This window comes from Bombina bombina, chromosome 5, assembly GCF_027579735.1.
Source record: "Bombina bombina isolate aBomBom1 chromosome 5, aBomBom1.pri, whole genome shotgun sequence".
Taxonomy (NCBI): Eukaryota; Metazoa; Chordata; class Amphibia; order Anura; family Bombinatoridae; genus Bombina; species Bombina bombina.
Window position 1 is genome coordinate 473,341,110 of NC_069503.1, and position 18,882 is coordinate 473,359,991.

The 18,882-nt window shown below is 37.0% G+C and overlaps 1 protein-coding gene across 1 annotated transcript in view; it reads right to left on the minus strand.

Annotated features, from left to right (window-relative positions):
* LOC128661512 (polycystic kidney disease protein 1-like 1) overlaps positions 1 to 18,882 on the minus strand; it is a 199,675-nt gene that overhangs the window by 37,378 nt on the left and 143,415 nt on the right. The window contains 9 exon segments of the mRNA XM_053715762.1: positions 1,968 to 2,146; positions 4,886 to 4,970; positions 5,143 to 5,226; positions 7,514 to 7,637; positions 7,934 to 8,044; positions 8,598 to 8,716; positions 13,883 to 14,056; positions 15,784 to 15,868; positions 18,797 to 18,882. Of these exon segments, the coding sequence (XP_053571737.1) occupies positions 1,968 to 2,146; positions 4,886 to 4,970; positions 5,143 to 5,226; positions 7,514 to 7,637; positions 7,934 to 8,044; positions 8,598 to 8,716; positions 13,883 to 14,056; positions 15,784 to 15,868; positions 18,797 to 18,882 (1,047 nt within the window).

Genomic DNA, 18,882 nt, shown 5'->3' on the forward strand with positions numbered 1-18,882 from the left:
GTTTTCAACTGAATTATTACACTTGCTAGAGACTCTTTATCCAGCAGTACTACTTGCGGCACATTTATTTGCCTTAAGAGAAGATTCCCTGGTATATATAAGAGGAAAAACAAGCGCTTTTTGATACATAATATAGTTCACCTCTGTTTGGACTGCAGCCATATGTTTAACATGTATTTTGCCTACTTACTATAAATGTCCTATAAACATTAGATTCTATGTAACATTCGTTATAAACATGAGTTTTCTGGTTAACCCCTTATTGTTTATGATGTCTTTTTGTAATTTATAGCATAGGGAAAGTATTAGGTCTAAGTGCACTTAAAATGTTTTAGATTTTGCTGTCTTTAGTGGTAACTGATATTGACAGATAAGATATCGCTATATACCTAAGTGTATTTTTGGGAAATTATTATAAATAAATTTTTGAAAGTCTTCTATGTGTGCCGTTTATTCCCTTGCTGTTCTAGGGTAATCTTATATACCCTGGTATTTTTTTAATATTTAACTATTGTTTGTGATGCAGAAGTGCGGCAATTTAGGGGTTAATATGTTTATTATAGTGGCAGAAATGTCCGGAGCGGCAGATTAGGGGTTAATAAGTATAATGTAGGTGTCGGCGAAGTTGGGGGCGGCAGATTAGGGGTTAATAAGTGTAAGATTAGGGGTGTTTAGACTCGGGGTTCATGTTAGGGTGTTAGGTGTAACATTAATACATTTTATTTCCATATAGGAATCAATGGGGCTGCGTTACGGAGCTTTACACTGCTTTTTTGCAGGTGTTAGGCTTTTTTTCAGCTGGCTCTCCCTATTGATGTCTATGGGGAAATCATGCACGAGCATGTAAAACCAGCTCACCGCAGCTTTCAGCAGCGCTGGTGTTGGAGTCTGGATTTGACGCTCACTTTTTGCCTAATAACGCCGGGTTTTTATAAACCTGTAATACCAGCACTGTAGGTAAGTGAGTGGTGACAATAACTTGCAAGTTAGTACCGCACCGCTCATAACGCAAAACTCGTAATCTAGTCAATAGTAAATAATGAAAATAAAGGAAAAACTCCACCCTAGATTGTTACTCCACAACCCAGGAAGAGGAAATAAAAAATGAAAAATGAGACACCAAGACCTCCACATTCTCTCCAAGGCCTTGGAAAAAAGAACCACCACTCATCACTCCTGTCGGCTACTATTTATCAGTATCCAGTAAAACCAGATAATGTCATATGTTTCCTTTGTATCTAAAATTTTAGCTGCTGAGTTATACATCTCTTAAGTCATGGAAATCCTATTTATAATTTCTGTCCACGCCGGTGCATTTGTCTTCCAATACTTTGCGATGCAAATTCTTGTTACCGTGCATAATATTCTTATAAAAGTATTTATATGTCTGTTATATTTACGTATTGGTTGATGCAAAAGGGTTTGGTGCATGGTCAACTCAATCTGTTCATCTATTAACCTGCTTAGTAAATATGACAATTTATCCCAAATTAGCTTAATTCGATCCCACTCCCACCACATATGACAATAGGAGCCTATGACCCCACACCCCCTGTAGCATAGTCTAGTATTGGTGGGGGTATGATATTTGTGGTTATTCTTGCCATTTTCTTCCCCCTGATAAAAGCCACTAATTCTGATTGTAGAATAGCTAACTCTGGTTTAGGTATTTTAATAGGAAGGGCTCTAAACAGGTATAGAAGCCTGGGAAGCACATTGATCTTTACAGCTGCCAATCTACCTAACCATGAAAAGCTGAATGCTCTCCATTTATTTATATATTTCCTGATTTCTTTGTATATAGGCATATAATTGTATTTATATAATTGTTCAGGATGCGGTGTAAGAGCTATCCCTAAATATTTGATAGAGTGTGTAGCCCATTTTAAGTCAAAATTAGTTTCTATAATCTTTTTAGTGTGTTGTGGCAAGTTCAGAGGCAACACTTCACATTTATCCAGGTTTACCTTATATCCCGAAATCTCAGCATAATCATCTAGTAATTTATAAAGATTGGGTAAGGAGACGAGAGGTTTCATCAAACTGAGCAGTATGTCATCTGCGAAGAGTGTGAGCTTGCACTCGTGGTTCATTATCTCCACACCCGACACATCTGGGGAGGTCCTAATTTTAGCTGCCAGTGGTTCTATACACAGAGCGAAAATGAGAGGGGAAAGGGGACATCCCTGTCTAGTGCCATTTAGTATGGGAAAGCTTTTTGATCTATATCCTGACATTGAAACATAACCCGATGTTATCGAATAAATGACTTCAATTATTTTAAGGAAGGACCCCTCAAAACCCATGTGAACCAGGACCGCTCTCATAAATCCCCAATCTATTCTATCAAATGCCTTTTTCCGCATCCAAAGATAGAAGCAGAGAAGGCACCCGTTTCCCCCCCAGGAAATCTATCAAGTCAATCATCCGTCTTATATTATCAGGGCTTCCCTGTCCTTAATGAAGCCCCCTTGGTCTGGGTATACCAACGAGGGCATTATGGGTTTCCATCTATTGGCTAGTATTCGAAAATACATTTAAAAGTACAGTTACAATCATAATAACACTGTCTGATAAAAATTACATATGTATTTATGTATTTTTATGAGTATATATATTTTTACAGACATATATCACATATAAACACATAAATACTTATGTATGTGTGTGTGTATATATATATATATATATATATATATATAGAGAGAGAGAGAGAGAGAGAGAGAGAGAGAGAGAGAGATAGATAGATAGATAGATAGATAGATAGAAGTGCATTAGAGCCCTTTGCAGTTAAGTAGCTGAAAACATGAAAAATCATATTTATGCACTATTCATATTTAAAAAGTGTTTAAATGTGTATTTACTGTAAATATTTCACATACCAATGTTTTTCCCATAAGGAATATGTTCTTCATATTTTTAGATATTCCTATACATATGTCTGTATATATCTATACCTATATAAAATAATTTAGTTTTATATATATATATATATATATATACACACGCACACACACAGACACACATATATATATGTATGTATAGATTGGTGTAGATATATATTGTGCCAAAATACAGATATATATATAGAAATATGTATTTATGACTAAATAGAACATATTCTTCTTTGTGAAGAACATTGGAATGTGAAATATTATTATTTCATGTTGGGTTAGCGCACTTGAGAAAATGCGCTTGGGTTTGCGTGCGAGTAAGGTTTTTTCCCACTTTTTGTGCTCAGTTAAAGTCTATAGGGTATTACGTTGACACGGTTGCGATATTTGAACTTCAGCTTTTTGCATGTGTTGGGTTAGCACATGCTTAAACTCTTTACTCTCAACTTGTAACACGCGTGCTAATCGACACACACAAAAAGCTTACTTCTACAAAAGTTAGCACATGAGCAAGAGAGAAATTGCGCTCCACTCGTAATCTAGCCCTAAAATAGAAGCAGGCAAAGGAAACATCCTTTGTTTAAAAATTAAATCTAGCTGTTTAACAGACATCATTGGAAAGCTTAGGAGCCTGAACTCCTAAAGTACATAACATTTCTCTTTAAAGAGAACAAAGGTGTTCAAGCTTAAAAAGGAAGATTCAATATCCTGAACAGACACTGACTCTTGATCATCTAAAAACACTTCACCCTCAGAGGATAAATCAGAAGAGCTATGCACTAGAACATTCAGCTTAACAGACATAGACTTACTTTAATCAGATAAACTGGTAGAGGGATTATAAGCAACCACCTTCTTACGCTTACTTGAAGGGAACATGGCTGCCAACATATCAGATATAGTAGAGCGTACAAAATCTTTGTGTAAAACAAACAGAGGGAGGACAGATACCCTTAGAAACAAGAGCAGCATTAGACTGATTAAAATGCATTAGATGATCGGTATACGATTTGCAAAGCTGACCAGTTTGCAAAAAATACACTTAACATTAGGAAAGTGTTCAGAGGATCTAGCTTCTGAGGTACTAATAGTAACAGAAGAAGGGAAAGAGATCAGTATACTCCACAAAGAAAAAGAGAGGCGGGTAATGAGTAAATAAAAATACAGACAGTGATTTAAACATAACAATAAAGGCAGGATAAATAAAGTAACCTTACACACAAGAAAGTGGTGCTCTGACAAAATGCAGACGGACATTTGGCTGACAGCATTTTGTCCGACGGACAGAATGCTGAAGCAAGTTCCGAGGGCAGATACGCTCCAGAGTGCTCTGTCCTAATCAAAGCCTCGGGCACCGCCACGACCTCTGGGAATCTAACCATGGGTCACAGCCTGCATGTCTTGTAATTCTTTGTCTGTGAAATTATCTATCTAATCTATCTATTCATATATCTATCTATTAAATCTATTTATCTATCAAATGTATCTATCTATTGCATCTATTTATCTATCTAATCTATCTAGCAATCAAATCTATCTATCTATCTACCTATCTCATGGCCGGACTGTTATCTAACAGCCACTTGTGTGTCGGACTATTATCCGTCGGCCAAATGTCCGTCTGCCAAATGTCCATCGGCTAACAGTCCAGCCACACAAGAAAGTAGCTCTTGGAAGTAATGAAATCTTACCCCTCAATGGGATATGAAACACAATTTTTTTTCTTTCATTATTCAGATAGAGCATGCAATTTTAAGCAACTTTCTAATTTACTCCTATAATTAATTTTTCTTAGTTTTTTTGGTATTTTTATTTGAAAAGCAGGCATGTAAGCTTAGGAGCCAGCCCATTTTTGGTTCAGCACCCTGCGTAGCGCTTATTGATTGGTGGCTACATTTAGCCATTAATCAGCAAGCAGTACCCAGGTGTTGAACTAAAAAATCGGTCTGAGAACTTTTCTCACAAACATCTGGAGCACCTCCCTTCTTCACCTTCCTCCTGTGATGGTAAAGACAAGACTAGTAAGGTGGGAGGGATTTTTAAGGGCACTTGGCGTTTTGGGATCTTTGCCTCCTCCTAGTGGTCAGGAGTATAATTAACAGTAGTAATGGATTGTAGACTCTCACCACCTTTACAAAATAAATAAATGTTTATATAGAAGATTTAGAGCAACAAATTTTTAAATGAAATAATAACTGAAAATATTTTTTCTTTGGTATGCAACACCAATCAAGACTCGTGTACTTACTGAGCTGGTGGATTCACTTGCAGCTCTCAGCTGTCTCAGTACAGGAGTTCCAACTAGAAAGAATTTCCCTCCAATAGGCCCAGCCTGTGATTGAACACATGAAAAGTAACAGTACATTTAATTAAAAGCTGCAATTAATTAATATCTAAATTCTTATATAAACAGAAATACACGGAAATATTCTATATGGAAAAAATATTGTAAAGTATATAATACTTTGCCTCAAAATCTCAGGTATCTCTAATGAGATTTCACTCTCAGTGCAATATTTAGCCCACATTTATAACACTGGGGACTGTGTTAAATCAGTGGCTGGTTAATGACACAAAAGTATGAGGCAGTATGAATCCAGGAGTTCAGCTTCTTAGTTCTATTTCATTGCAATTGTATAATTACTCTTTGAAATGACTTGATGTTTTTGCATCCTGGCATGGAACCTCAGTGCAACACAGCTCCCATTTCATTAACAATATAGAATCATACAATTTAAAGAAGCACTTTAAAAGGAATGTTAATTAAAGGGACATAAAACCCAGAAAAATAATCCTATATGATAAAGGGCCAGGTACGTTTGTCCGATACAGTCACTCATGTGCAGTAGAGACTGCAGCGCAAGACAAACATATCCGGCCATAAAGGAGGATCAGTCAGTGACTGTGCATGAGACAATGCGCAAGACTGCAAAAGGTCATGAGGATCAGACAGCAAAGAGGGAGGGGGTGGGATCAGGCAGGAGGGGGTGGGATCGAGCAGGAGGAGGCGGCGGGAGTGGCTGTGTGGGGCGGGATCAGGTGGGACCGCTTCACTGCAGAAAAAAAACAAATGTTGAGAGCGGCAGGGAAGGGGAAGGAGGGAGAGGGGATCCAAGTGGATGGGGATTTTGGCCCTTGTACACGGGCTTTAGGACTAAACAATTTTAAACAGCTTTCCAATTTCCTTCTATTATCAAATTTGCTTCACTCTCTTGGGATGCTTTGCAGGAGGAGTGAGATTGTACTACTGGGGACAAGACAAGCCCATTGGTTAAGCCAATGAAAAGAGGCATAACACTGTATATCTGCACCCACTAATCACCAGCTAGTTCCCATTTGTGGATTGCTGCTCCTGACCATACTCTTTGACAAAGGATGCTAAGAAAAGGAAGCAAATTAGATAATAGAAGTAAATTGGACATTTGTTTAAAATTGTATGCTCGAGTCTAGCTGAATCAAGAAATAAATATTTTGGGTTCCATGTCCCTTCAAATAGTTACCTGTCCCAAAATAGTAGGAAATGTATTCTTGCGATGACTTAATAATATTAATTAAGTGAAATATACTTGCAGTTAAACAAATTTGGCAGTTGTTTCTCCCTTTTTTCTTACTTGCATATATTTTGCTTTGGTGAAGGTATTAAAAACTCCCGGGGAATATTTGTTTCTTAAGGTTTTATGTTATTAGATTTTTTTGATTTACAGCATATGCCCAGCTCGCAAACATGCTGCAAATTGCAAGTTAGGAGCTCTGCCTACTGTCTGCTGCTCACCATATCAGGGTAAAATGCCCCTGTTTCCCAGGGCTGCCTCAGCTCCACCAACAGCACATACTTACTCAGGCCAAACCAAACCATGACACATCAGCCCTGACCACATTAAAGGGACACTGAACCCAAATTTTTTTCTTTTGTGATTCAGATAGAGCATGCAATTGTAAACAACTTTCTAATTTACTCCTATTATCAAATTTTCTTCATTCTCTTGGTATCTTTTTTGGAAATGAAAGAATGTAAGTTTAGATGTCGGCCCATTTTTGGTGAATAACCTGGTTTATTCTTGCTGATTGGTGGATAAATTCATCCACCAATAAAAAAGTGCTGTCCAGAGTTCTGAATAAAAAAAGAAGCTTCGATGCCTCCTTTTTCAAATAAATATACCAAGTGAACGAAGAAAAAATTATAATAGGAGTAAATTAGAAAGTTGCTTAAAATTGCATGCTCTATCTGAGTCACAAAAGAAAAAAATTTGGGTTTAGTGTCCCTTTAAGCCCATGGTATGCTCCTCTTGTCTTGCTCCACTCACAAAATACCAGTGGTACCACCCACAAGGAGCCCCTCAGCTCCCTGTTGGAAGGTGTGCACCTGTAATTTTACCCAATCAAATAACAGTTTTACTTAAGGATTTGACTAGCTTAGAATGGAAACCCATAATACACCAGCCCTTACAAACAATGTTTTCATAGGGAAATTGTATTATATTAGAGTGGTTTTGTCTTTTTGATTTATACTATTGAAACATTACATGTAAATCAGAACATATTATCTCAACTGATCTAGAATTATTTAGATGAGATATTTCATCATCCATATGAGAGAGCAGATATAAAGTGTGTCCTACCTCTGCCGTAGCATAGGCTTTGTTGTACCATTTATCCCAGTATAGACCATCAAGTAATGTGCTAACACTCCAGTCCCACCATTCATCTTCTGTCTTGATTTTACTAAATGTGTGTTCTGCATCTCTAAAAGAAAAAAAAATACAAATATCTGAAGCACAATGTGAACTGCACAATCCCTGAGGTTGAAACAATGTTTTTTTCTTAACCCTAAATCACTTACAGTAAAAGTAAAGTATTTAAAAATATGATGAAATTATATTATTTATCAGAAAAGATATGTATTGGATTTACGTCTCTGATACTGCACAAAACCCATAATCAGAAATGTGAAGGTAAACTACCCTCTGTAGACTATGCATTAAGTATGTGTCATTACTATTACGTGTTTCAAATTTAAAATTAAGAGCAGTGTATCATACCTGGTAAATTCATTACGGACTGCTTGATTTAAAATATATTCATGATGAGAAAATTTACCCAGAGCAATGAAAAGAAGTATAAATATCATGACGATATGCATAACAAATTCCCTAAAAAAAGAAACAAAACAAATATTGGTTAAATAGCCAGTTATTAAAATGATAAATCAAATGAGTTATTAAGCCAAATAATATTAAAGAAACATGAAAGTCAAAATGTAAGTTTTAATGGATTAGACAGAGCATTCAGTTTCAAGGCACTTTCAGTTTACATCAAATTACTGTGTTCTCTTAGTAATCTTTGCTGAAAAGCATACCTTGGAAGGCTCAGAAGCAGCAATGCACTACTGGGAGCAAGCTTGTAATTGGTAGATACACACATATGCCTCTTGTCATTGGTTCACCAGATGTAGCGCACAGCAGTGTATTGCTAAGCTTAGTTTAACTATGTGTTAAACTATGTGTTTGCATGGGTTAAACACACACACACACACACACACACACACACATATATATATATATATAATATATATATATATATATATATATACATACAAACAACCAGGCAATAATACAATGCTCTAACACATTACAGCATTTTAAATGTCCTTTAATATTTTTTTTCATGGATAATATAATTTAAGCTTTTAAGAGAAAATATTACCAAAATGTTTGTTGGATAAGTGTTTTCTTCCTTATTTTTTCTCGGACAATTCTCAGCTGGGCAGGAGTCGGAGGACGTGCCAGTCTCAGATAACGAGCTCTTTTTCGGGCAGCAAGGATCTGTTTCAAATTTTATTTTGACTACAATTAACACTTGTGGAAAATTAATTTTGTAAACAGTATGTGTGCCCAGTGACATGCAGACATCCAATAACAGTTATGATATTTGCGCTAAGTTACTAGTATCGGCGTGCATTTAAAAACTAGCTAGAAATTAACCCCCTTCACTACCAGGAATTTCAGAGAGAAACTAGCCCGAAGTAACGGAAATTTTTTACATTTTTGCTATCACTCGGTTTAAACAGAAATTAAGACTGTTTTTTAATTTACCTACAACTATGTATATATATATATATATATATATACACATATATATATATATATATATATATACACATATTATATATATATATATACATATATACATACATATACACATATATATATATATATATATATATATATATATATATATATATATATATATAACAAAATAAACTAATTATATCATATTCCACACAAATCTCTAGCTTTCTAAGTGTAGAGAAACAAATCTCAAAATGTGTTCATTGACATCCTCTGATTCAGCTAAGACCAAACGTATATATTTTTTCTTTATTATTTCTGATCATTTTAAGATCTTTATCTTCAGCTATGTCTAAAATTCTTCAGTGATGTAACTCATTTGGTATAGTTAAACTGTCCAAATTCTCAAAATTCACCAACAAAACTATATATACATATATTTAATATATATATATATATATATATATATATATATATATATATATTTATTTTTATTTATTTTATTATTATTATTATTATTATTATTTTTAAAGTAGATAACCAAAGGTATTGATCTAGGCTTATTTTGTTTTTAATCTGCCATTCAACTGCTGAATGTGATCATATTAAAAAAAAATGTCACTGAAATTATTTATACACAACTACTGCGGTCATAAGGCAAATGGTTATAAAAGTGTCTCTAGGATCCTCTCTATTCAGAAATGACAGACATGGAGTCTTTGCCATTGTTTTTTGGTAATAAGGTAGGGCTGCTAATTGGATTTGCGCACCACACTTTTAAAATTCCCAGGAGTAAAGGGGTTAATCAGATAGATGTTAAGAGTAATATTTGCTGTAGTGTAGGAATTATCGTCTCACCTGACATCTACCACTTCCCTGATCCCTCCCACACAGCTCTATTCAATCCCCCACCCACTGGCCACCACCATCTTAGGTACCTGAATCCAGTCTGCCAGTACACAGTTTATGGCTTTTAAAAAATATATATTATTATTTGTAATTATTTAATTATTATTATCTGCAGTGTAGTGATTCCTCCTCACTCCCCAACCTCCCTGATCCCTCCTAAACAGTTTTATTCCCTACCTCTTCCCCCCTGGTCAATGCCATCTTTGTTGTTGTTTTTCTGTAGTGTAGGGATCCCCCATCATCCTCCCCATCTCTTGCAAACAATCTATTATTGTAAAAACATTTCTGTAGTGTAGGACCCACACCCCCTCCAACCAAGAATACCCTTTCTGTAGTGTAGGAACCCATCCCTCCCGTGATCATTTGCATTAGTGTAAGGAATCCTCTCCCCCCTCCAGAGATGAGCTGCCCACCTGCTGCCTTCCTTCCTACTGGCTGCACTGCATCATGGATCGACTGTCTGTGTCACTATATTGATAGGTGTCCTGGCTTCATATGGTAAGGGAGCACGGTTATTGCTCCATTACTATATAAAGACAGATGCCTTCTGTCCCAGATGCCGTCTCCTCTGTTAAAGCTGACAATGGGAACCACAGCATGTGCCACAGTGTTGGACATAGGTACTACGTTAACATAATATGCTGTCCAAAGTACTGTGTGTTGTAGTATCTACGTCTATTTGGCTCAAGGGGTAAAAGGGATATTTTAGTAAAAAATAAACTTTCATGATTCATGTAGGGCTTGCAATTTTAAGCAACCTTCCCATTTGCTTTTATCATCAAATTTGCTTTATTCGCTTGGAATTCTCTGTTGAAAGCTAAAAGTTGGTAGGCTCATATGCTAATTTCTAAGCCCTTGAAGGCTGCCTCTTATCTCAGTGCACTTTGACAGTTTTCACAGCTAGACAGCGCTAGTTCATGAGTGCCATATAGATAATATATATAATATTGTGCTCACTCCTGTGAAGTTATTTATGAGTCAGCACTGATTGGCTGATTGGCTGAAATGCAAGTCAGTCATAAGAACTGATAAGTTATTTAGACTTGTGTATGTAAGTATCTCTTTGTTAAAGCCCTTTGCCGGCTGGTTATGTTTTCTAACACCTGAAATATGTTTTTTGAATAATGTTTATTAGATTATGTTATAATGAGTGTACCTATATGCTGTAATGTATTTTTGATGTGTTTTGTGGAACTTTTTAGTTTTGCAAAACAGTTAACCAGAGCTCTGAAGTTGCTATAATCATTCAAGTGTAAATCGCCATTGCTCTCAAGCGATTGTTTAGTTTTAACTCGTAATATGAGCGGTAAGCCCAATGAGCACAAACACTCGTGATAAATGCCTTGCGCTCCACTCGTTATCTGGCCCAGTGTCTTTCAAATACTATGCATATATAAAACAATATAATATCTCTTTAAGATCCCAATTCCCTAAGGTACTCTGGTCTGGCGAGATTATCTAAGAAATCTCATCAGTACCACAAGGTTCTTCAATTAATTTTAGAAAGGCAAATTTGTAGAGTGAGAGCTATTTATCTCTCTATGAAAGGTTCTTGGTATGAATGAGAGACATCAACATTATAATATAAGGTCTAAGAAATACCCCACAATTTTGTGTGAATTCTCTCCAAGCAGATGAGTTTGTGATCACTGGGCCCTAATTGAGTATAAGTGAGGTTTTACCCATTCATGCCATTAGGACGTTCCATGCCATCCTAACAGCGCTGGGCCTAAACCCTGTGAGACGGCATGGAACTACCTACCTTATATGTTCATCCTGCAGCCTCCCTCTTTGACGCAAGCTGGAATCGGACTGGGGGCCTGCCTAGAAGCATAGGCAGTTCCCCCATGATCCAATCCCGGCCTTGAAATCACATGATTGCATCAACGATCACATGATTTCATTTTTACATCAAGAGGCTCTATTTATCAAAGGTCTTGCAGACCTGATCCGACAGTGCGGATCAGGTCCGCAAGACCTCGCTGAATGTGGAGAGCAATACGCTCTCCGTATTCAGCATTGCACCAGCAGCTCACAAGAGCTGCTGGTGCAACGCCGCCCCCTGCAGACTGGAGGCCAATCGGGAGATGCTCAGAGCAGACGGACAGGGTTATAGAGCAGCGGTCTTTAAACCGCTGCTTCATAACTGCTGTTTCTTGCGAGTCTGAAAACTCGCCAGAAACCCGAGCCCAAAAGCTCCATATGGAGCTTGATAAATGGGCCTCCAAGTGTTTACATAAGAACTTTGTTGTCCCAATGTTAATGCTTTGATCCCAGCGCAAAGGGGTTAATTATGCTAAAAGTTTGAGTTTACTGCCACACCCTCATTTGCATGCTATTGTATTCACTAAAATGTAAGATGTTTAAAGGGACATTGAAGACTAGATTTTTCTTTGCATAAATGTTTTCTAGATGATCCATTTATATAGCCCATCTGGGAGTGTTTTAGTAACAATATAAAGTTTTGCTTATTTTTTTAATAACATTGTGCTGATTTTCAGACTCCTAACCAAGCCCCAAAGTGTCAGATGTATACATGCGTTTACAGACTACTCCTGGCCCCTGTTTGTTTAATCTGTCTTTTCATATGCAGGGAAGGGGGGGAGAGTGTCTGCTCTGAGTCCTAGCCCCTTTCACTGGGTGTCCCAGACTACCTCATCATCAACAGTGCTGAACTTGGATCTTCTAAATACGTTTTTAAAAGGTTTATACTGGATTTATAGATCAGTATCTGTGATATCTATTACATGCAGTTATATGAAAACTGGTGTATACTGTCCCTTTAATAGGTTTTTGGTATTACATCATAGTTTCAAATGATATGTGAGGCATATGCAGAAAAAGGTAACTATTGTTTACCAAATTATTAACATAAGTGAATGTGAAATGGGCAGAGACAAATGTTTCTGGGCAGGGTTTATTTGGGTAGGAAAAAAAGAAAACGGAACAGTGGCTTTAGGTTTCTCAAGTTAGAGTACCAGTAAGGGATTTATTAAAGTGACATTTAACACTTTTATCATTTTATATTATCATCTCAAACATATATATATATTTCCTGTAATTCCATTCTGAAATTGTGAGCTTTTCAGTTGCTGTTGGAAATGGAAGTGCAGAACACTGTTATATTCCACACAGCCATTGGCTGCACACCCTAGTGACCTATTTATAACTGTCTCTAATTGGCCACAGCAGAGAAGGTAACCTAAGTTACAACATGGCAGCTTCCATTGCTTTATAGACACTAAGGCCTCTATTTATCATAGTCTGGCGGACTTGATCCGACAGAGTGGATCAGGTCCGCCAGACCTCGCTGAATATGGAGAGCAATACGCTCTCCATATTCAGCATTGCACCAGCAACTCACAAGAGCTGCTGGTGCAATGCCACCCCCTGCAGGACGCCAGCAAGGGGGTGTGAATCAAACCGATCGTACTTGATCGGGTTGAATTGCAGAGATGTCTGTCCGCCTGCTCAGAGCAGGTGGACAGGTTATGGAGCAGCGGTCTTTAGACCGCTGCTTCATAACTGGTGTTTCTGGCGAGACTTCAGACTCGCCAGAAACACGGGGCCTCAAGTTATATCCGGAGCTTGATAGATAGGCCCCTAATACTTTACACTCATTTTTTTTCAATATTTAAACAACTAATGAAACTTTAAAAAAACACCTCTAAATGTTATTCTTAGACTAATCTTTTCTTGCATCATTGTAATTTTTAGTGTTTAATGTTCAGCAGGGAAGCATTTTTCAAAACACAGAAATGCTTAAAAAAGATGACGAATATCATTTAGAAGGTAGAAGATTCAGAAGTAATTTGTGTAAGTATCACTATATTGAGATTCTTTGGCTAAATATAAAGCTATACATTCCATTTTCTGCACATAACAAGTGGAAATATTGGGAAACTAGACAGGGTTAATAGTTTATATTTACCATCACAATAAATTTTCTATGAACAAATATAAAATGTATCTCTTAGAGTAACTAGCTATTATAAATGAATAAATCATTACCTTGTCAAAGTTTGTGACCAGTTCATGAGTATTTTGTTGATTGTAAAGTGCAAAATTCTGTGAAAAAAGCATTGGATCACTTAGGAAATACTTTGTAGCATCACGCAATTCTTCTGCAAAGAAGTCAGTTTGCTCCCTTTTCCACCACGCCACAAACAATGCTGTCAGGAATATCTGCAACATAATATAGTTGTTTTACATTAGGTAATAATCTAGCTAGCTGATTTCTGAATGTTGATATGTTTTGGGAAACAGTATCTGTGCATCTTATTCTTTACAGTAGTCTCTATTACATGCAGTTATACGAAAATTGGTGTATACTGTCCCTTTAAGACATTAGGCTTGGATTTTAAGAGAACATACAAAAACAATCCAGCCTTACTGGGGCATTTCTGGGTCTATTAACCTTCTGTCAGCAATCACTGCAGGAGCAAAGAGCAAAAAATAATCTTTACCTCATAAAATGCCACCTACTTGTGAAGCTTTCAATAGTGTTTTAGCATAAAAAAAACAAATCTACAACACATCACTCTCCATTCAAGCAGCCCCAACACAGCTGTTAGCAGGTTCAACATATTGAGGTAACATCACTGTCTAATATCAGGCTGTGTAACATCTATATAAACTAGTGTGCTTTGGGGTGTCCTGGTATACAGTTGCTGAATTAATCATTTAACCCTTGGTTTATTATTGTACTTGCTATAAAGGTATTTTTTCTATGCTAAGTATGTGCTTGAGAGTAAGGGAGATGATGAAGAGCATGATGATTTAACCTGCATTAAATGGCTATAACAGTGCAAAAAGAAAATGTTCTAACATTTTAAAGCATTTTTATTCTATATTCTAGTGTTTGCATATAACCAAACATTTAACCTCTGCAAAGGGATTAAACACATAATTAAAGTCAGTTCCAGGGCATCAATGCACTACTGGGAGTTAGCTAAACACATCTGATGAGCCAGTGACCAGAGACAAATGTTTGTAGCCACCAATTAACAGCTAGCTCTTAATAGTTGCTTAGTAGTATTGCTGCTGCTTAGGATATATACATAGGGGCTGAATTATCAAGTTCCTTTAGGCTCGCCGGAAACAGCAGTTATGAAGCAATGGTCTAAAGACCGCTGCTCCATATTTTTTCTCCTGGTCTGAGGCTGCGGACATCAATCTGCCCAATCTCATACGATCGGGCTGAATGACACCCCCTGCTAGCGGCCGGTTGGCCGCAAATCTGCAGGGGCAGCATTGCACAAGCAGTTCACAAGAGCTGCTTGTGCAATGATAAATGCAGACAGCATATGCTGTCGGCATTTATCAATGTGCGGCGGACATGATACGCTAGATCGTATCATGTCTGCTCACACTTTCATAAATCGGCCCCAAATTCTTTTCAACAAAGGTGCTCAAATGAACAAAGTAAATGTGATAATAGAAGTGAATTTAAAAATGACATGTTATATCTGAATCATGAAAGTTTAATTTGACTTTCCTATCCCATTAATCAATCAGTATGGCTAAGTTATACTAGTAGTATTACTTGTTTCGGGGTGGATTGGAGTGGGCAGAGCTATGCAAAACATACATAAGTGTGGCTCTGCATCAAAGTGTCCCTGGAAGTTTTCTGCTATAATGCTTTAACTCTGTGTTTAACAATTTTGCATTAGCGATTTATATTATTTCTAACTTATTTCCATTTAAGCTTTAAAAAGTTGTAAATGGCAACATGAACATAAACTATGGATACACTACCAACGTCTGTAATGTTAGTAAGTCTGACATCAACTTTAAAAATATATATATTTTTTTTAATATCATATAAACATTAGGACAAGAAAATACGTTGATACTGTATGAGTTACATTTTGCACCATTAAATATAGATGATGTTTAAAGATATTTCTTACCATAAAAGGTTGAATAATAAAAATGCAATAGATCAAGGAGAAAAACAATGCATGTAGATACAGTATACATTTTGAAGGACCAAACCTGGGAATAGAAAAAAAAAAGTTATTTTTTCGGTTACAGGAAATGAAACACCTTTTTCTAATTCACTTATGTTCACTATTGACTATTTTATCTTAAAAGGCATTCAAAAAGACTTGTAAAAAAAATTTTTTATTAGATACATTTTGATAGTCAGTGAGCTGGAAAGCGGATATACAATACACACTGGAAACAGCAACTTTAATGGAGTAAGTGCCCGTGAAAACTGGGAATCTGCCTATTCCCCAAATTCAAATATAGCAACAACGAATTAATAAGTGCTGTGGGCATTCGTTGTTGCTATATGGAAAGAGGATATAAAGTGGCCCATTTATCAAGCTCCGAATGGAGCTTGAAGGGCCATGTTTCTGGCGAGTCTTCAGACTCGCCAGAAACACCAGTTATGAAGCAACGGTCTAAAGACCGCTGCTCCATAACCCTGTCTGCCTGCTCTGATGAGGCGGACATGAATTGCAGCAATTCAACCCAATCGAGTACGATCGGGTTGATTGACCCCTCCCTGCTGGTGGCCCATTGGCCGCGAGTCTTCAGGGGGCGGCGTTGCACCAGCAGCTCTTGTGAGCTGCTGGTGCAATGCTTAATACGGAGAGTGTTTTGTTCTCTGCATTCAGCGAGGTCTTGCGGACCTGATCCGCACAGTCGGATCCAGTGACGTGCAGTGAGGTCAGAGGCAGGTGAGGCACTAGATATGATACGCCAGAGAAACACATGTACAGAGGGCCGCAAGTACCCCCAACAGGGCAGGTTTAAATGATAGCTGAACCAGTGCACAGGTGACATAATCAGGTGATGGGTGAGAGAAATTTAGTAACCACTGAGTTACTGATCAGCTGATTACTTCACCTGTGCACTGATTCAGCTATAATGAAAACCTGGCCTGTTGGGGGTACTTGAGGACCATTGTTGAGAAACACTGAACTAAAGCATCAGCTCATCGGAAATGTATTGATTACCTGGAGAATAAAGCACACATACTCTGCTCACTGACACCCACACATACTCTGCTCACATACACACTCACACAATTCTGTGGCACAGTACCAGTTACTAAGCAATTAGAATGATACACAATCTCTTCTCTACTCACTACTGTATTGTAAAAATAGAAATAATTTACCATACAAGTTTTACACAAAGGACAAGTTATCAATACTGCCAGCACAGCTGCTGCTGCAATATGGTGTTCAAGAAACGCACGTGTACATCCCACTTAGGTATGCTCTTCAACAAACGATACCAAAAGAATGAAGTACATAATAATAAAAGTAAAATAGAAAGTTTTTTTTTTTTTTTTTTTGTGCAATTTCTATCTGAATGATGGAAATATAATTATGACTTTCATGTTCTTTTCAAAAACTAATTTGATTTGCTGACATGGGGCCAGTAACAGTTGATGCTAATTCTCAAAATATAAATAACTAGAAAAGTCTACCTCAATCATGAAAGTTTAATTTTAAATGTCTCCCTTTGACTATGTGTTTAACCAGTTACTTTATTTCTAAAAACATTTAACTGCAATAATTACATATATTTTTTTAAATGACTCATCTCCTTTTTATTAATATAAACTTGTATAAAAGCAGCACATATTAAAAACACAATGCAACAGCTTTCAATTGATTTGTGAATTACAAGTTAACAGCAGTCTTTAAATAAATGGAGACACAGAGAAAAATAAAAATAGATACTGCATCCTATGACTGAACAGACATAACATATATGGAGTTTGTACCTAATTAAATCAAATAACCATGAAAAAGGGAGGCTTAGCAATATTCAATGTCAAAAACTTTAATTTAAATAATGTGGAAACTGCACACTTTAAACTCTGGGTTTTAAATTATGGATTTCAATTTGAATTGACCCTTTGACTTCCTGTCAGCATTGGGTTATGCTCACTTACTGTCCCCCTGTTAATGAGCTGTATCTGAACACAATCTGTGAATAACAAGAGATGTAGAATACTACTTTACTCTTCTGCTTGGTGTCATCTGTTCTTAGGTTACCTCAGCTTCCAGTTGTGTCACATGACCCTGCTCACTGCATCCTCCTTCTGATTAATCTATATATCATTCACTTGCTAGGAGGCATCAAGAGGGGTGCCTCCTATTGGTCCCAATCTTTGCTGCTAATATATTGACAGAACACAGGTGGCGCTGCAGCACAGCTTTTCCTTTGACCCATGTACTGCAATGGAGAGAAGCGTTCCTGTATCTGCCTCTCCATTGCATTATATGGGGGGAAAATATTTTTTTTGGACTTTTTTTTGTTTTAATTAAAATTGAATTAAGCTTTGGCCACATATGGCAGGGTAGGCACTGCCTCCCCTGCCTCCTATGAGTGCACGTCCCTGGTCGGATCAGGTCCGCAAGACCTTTGATAAATTGGCCTCATAGACATTAGATAAACAGATAGACAGAAAGTCAGATGGACGGACAGCAAAAAGCAAGATAGAAATATGGAAATTCAGAGTGTCATATAGCAGAAAGACGGATAGAAACAAAGAGTCAGTAAAACAGCAGAGACACAGATAGGACAGATAGCAGAGAGACGGATAGAGAGACAGTAGAGAGACAGATAGAAAGACAGGCCAGTGTTGTAATGGTACTTTTTGTAGTTTTATAATATACAATATAGTGACCAATTCTACATTGTTCAACATTCTACAAGTGATTGTTTGACTAGTTCAAGAGATCATCAATATCTGTCCCTAACTGGCCACAGCAAGAGAGATAATGTAGATATAATCAAAGAGTTTGTAAGGGGATACCCCCTAGCCTGCAAAACAGGCATACCAAAATTTTGGAAATCAAGTGCTTAATTTATGTCCGTATTGTTATTATTATGAAGTTGACCATAAAAAAAATTAAATTATAAGCATTTCAATGTAAAAATCACAGATATAGTTACCTGAAGCCAACCAGTACAGTTACTATGACACAGGACAAGCTAAACAGAGCACACAGTGACCAGGCCACATAGACACACCATGGAGG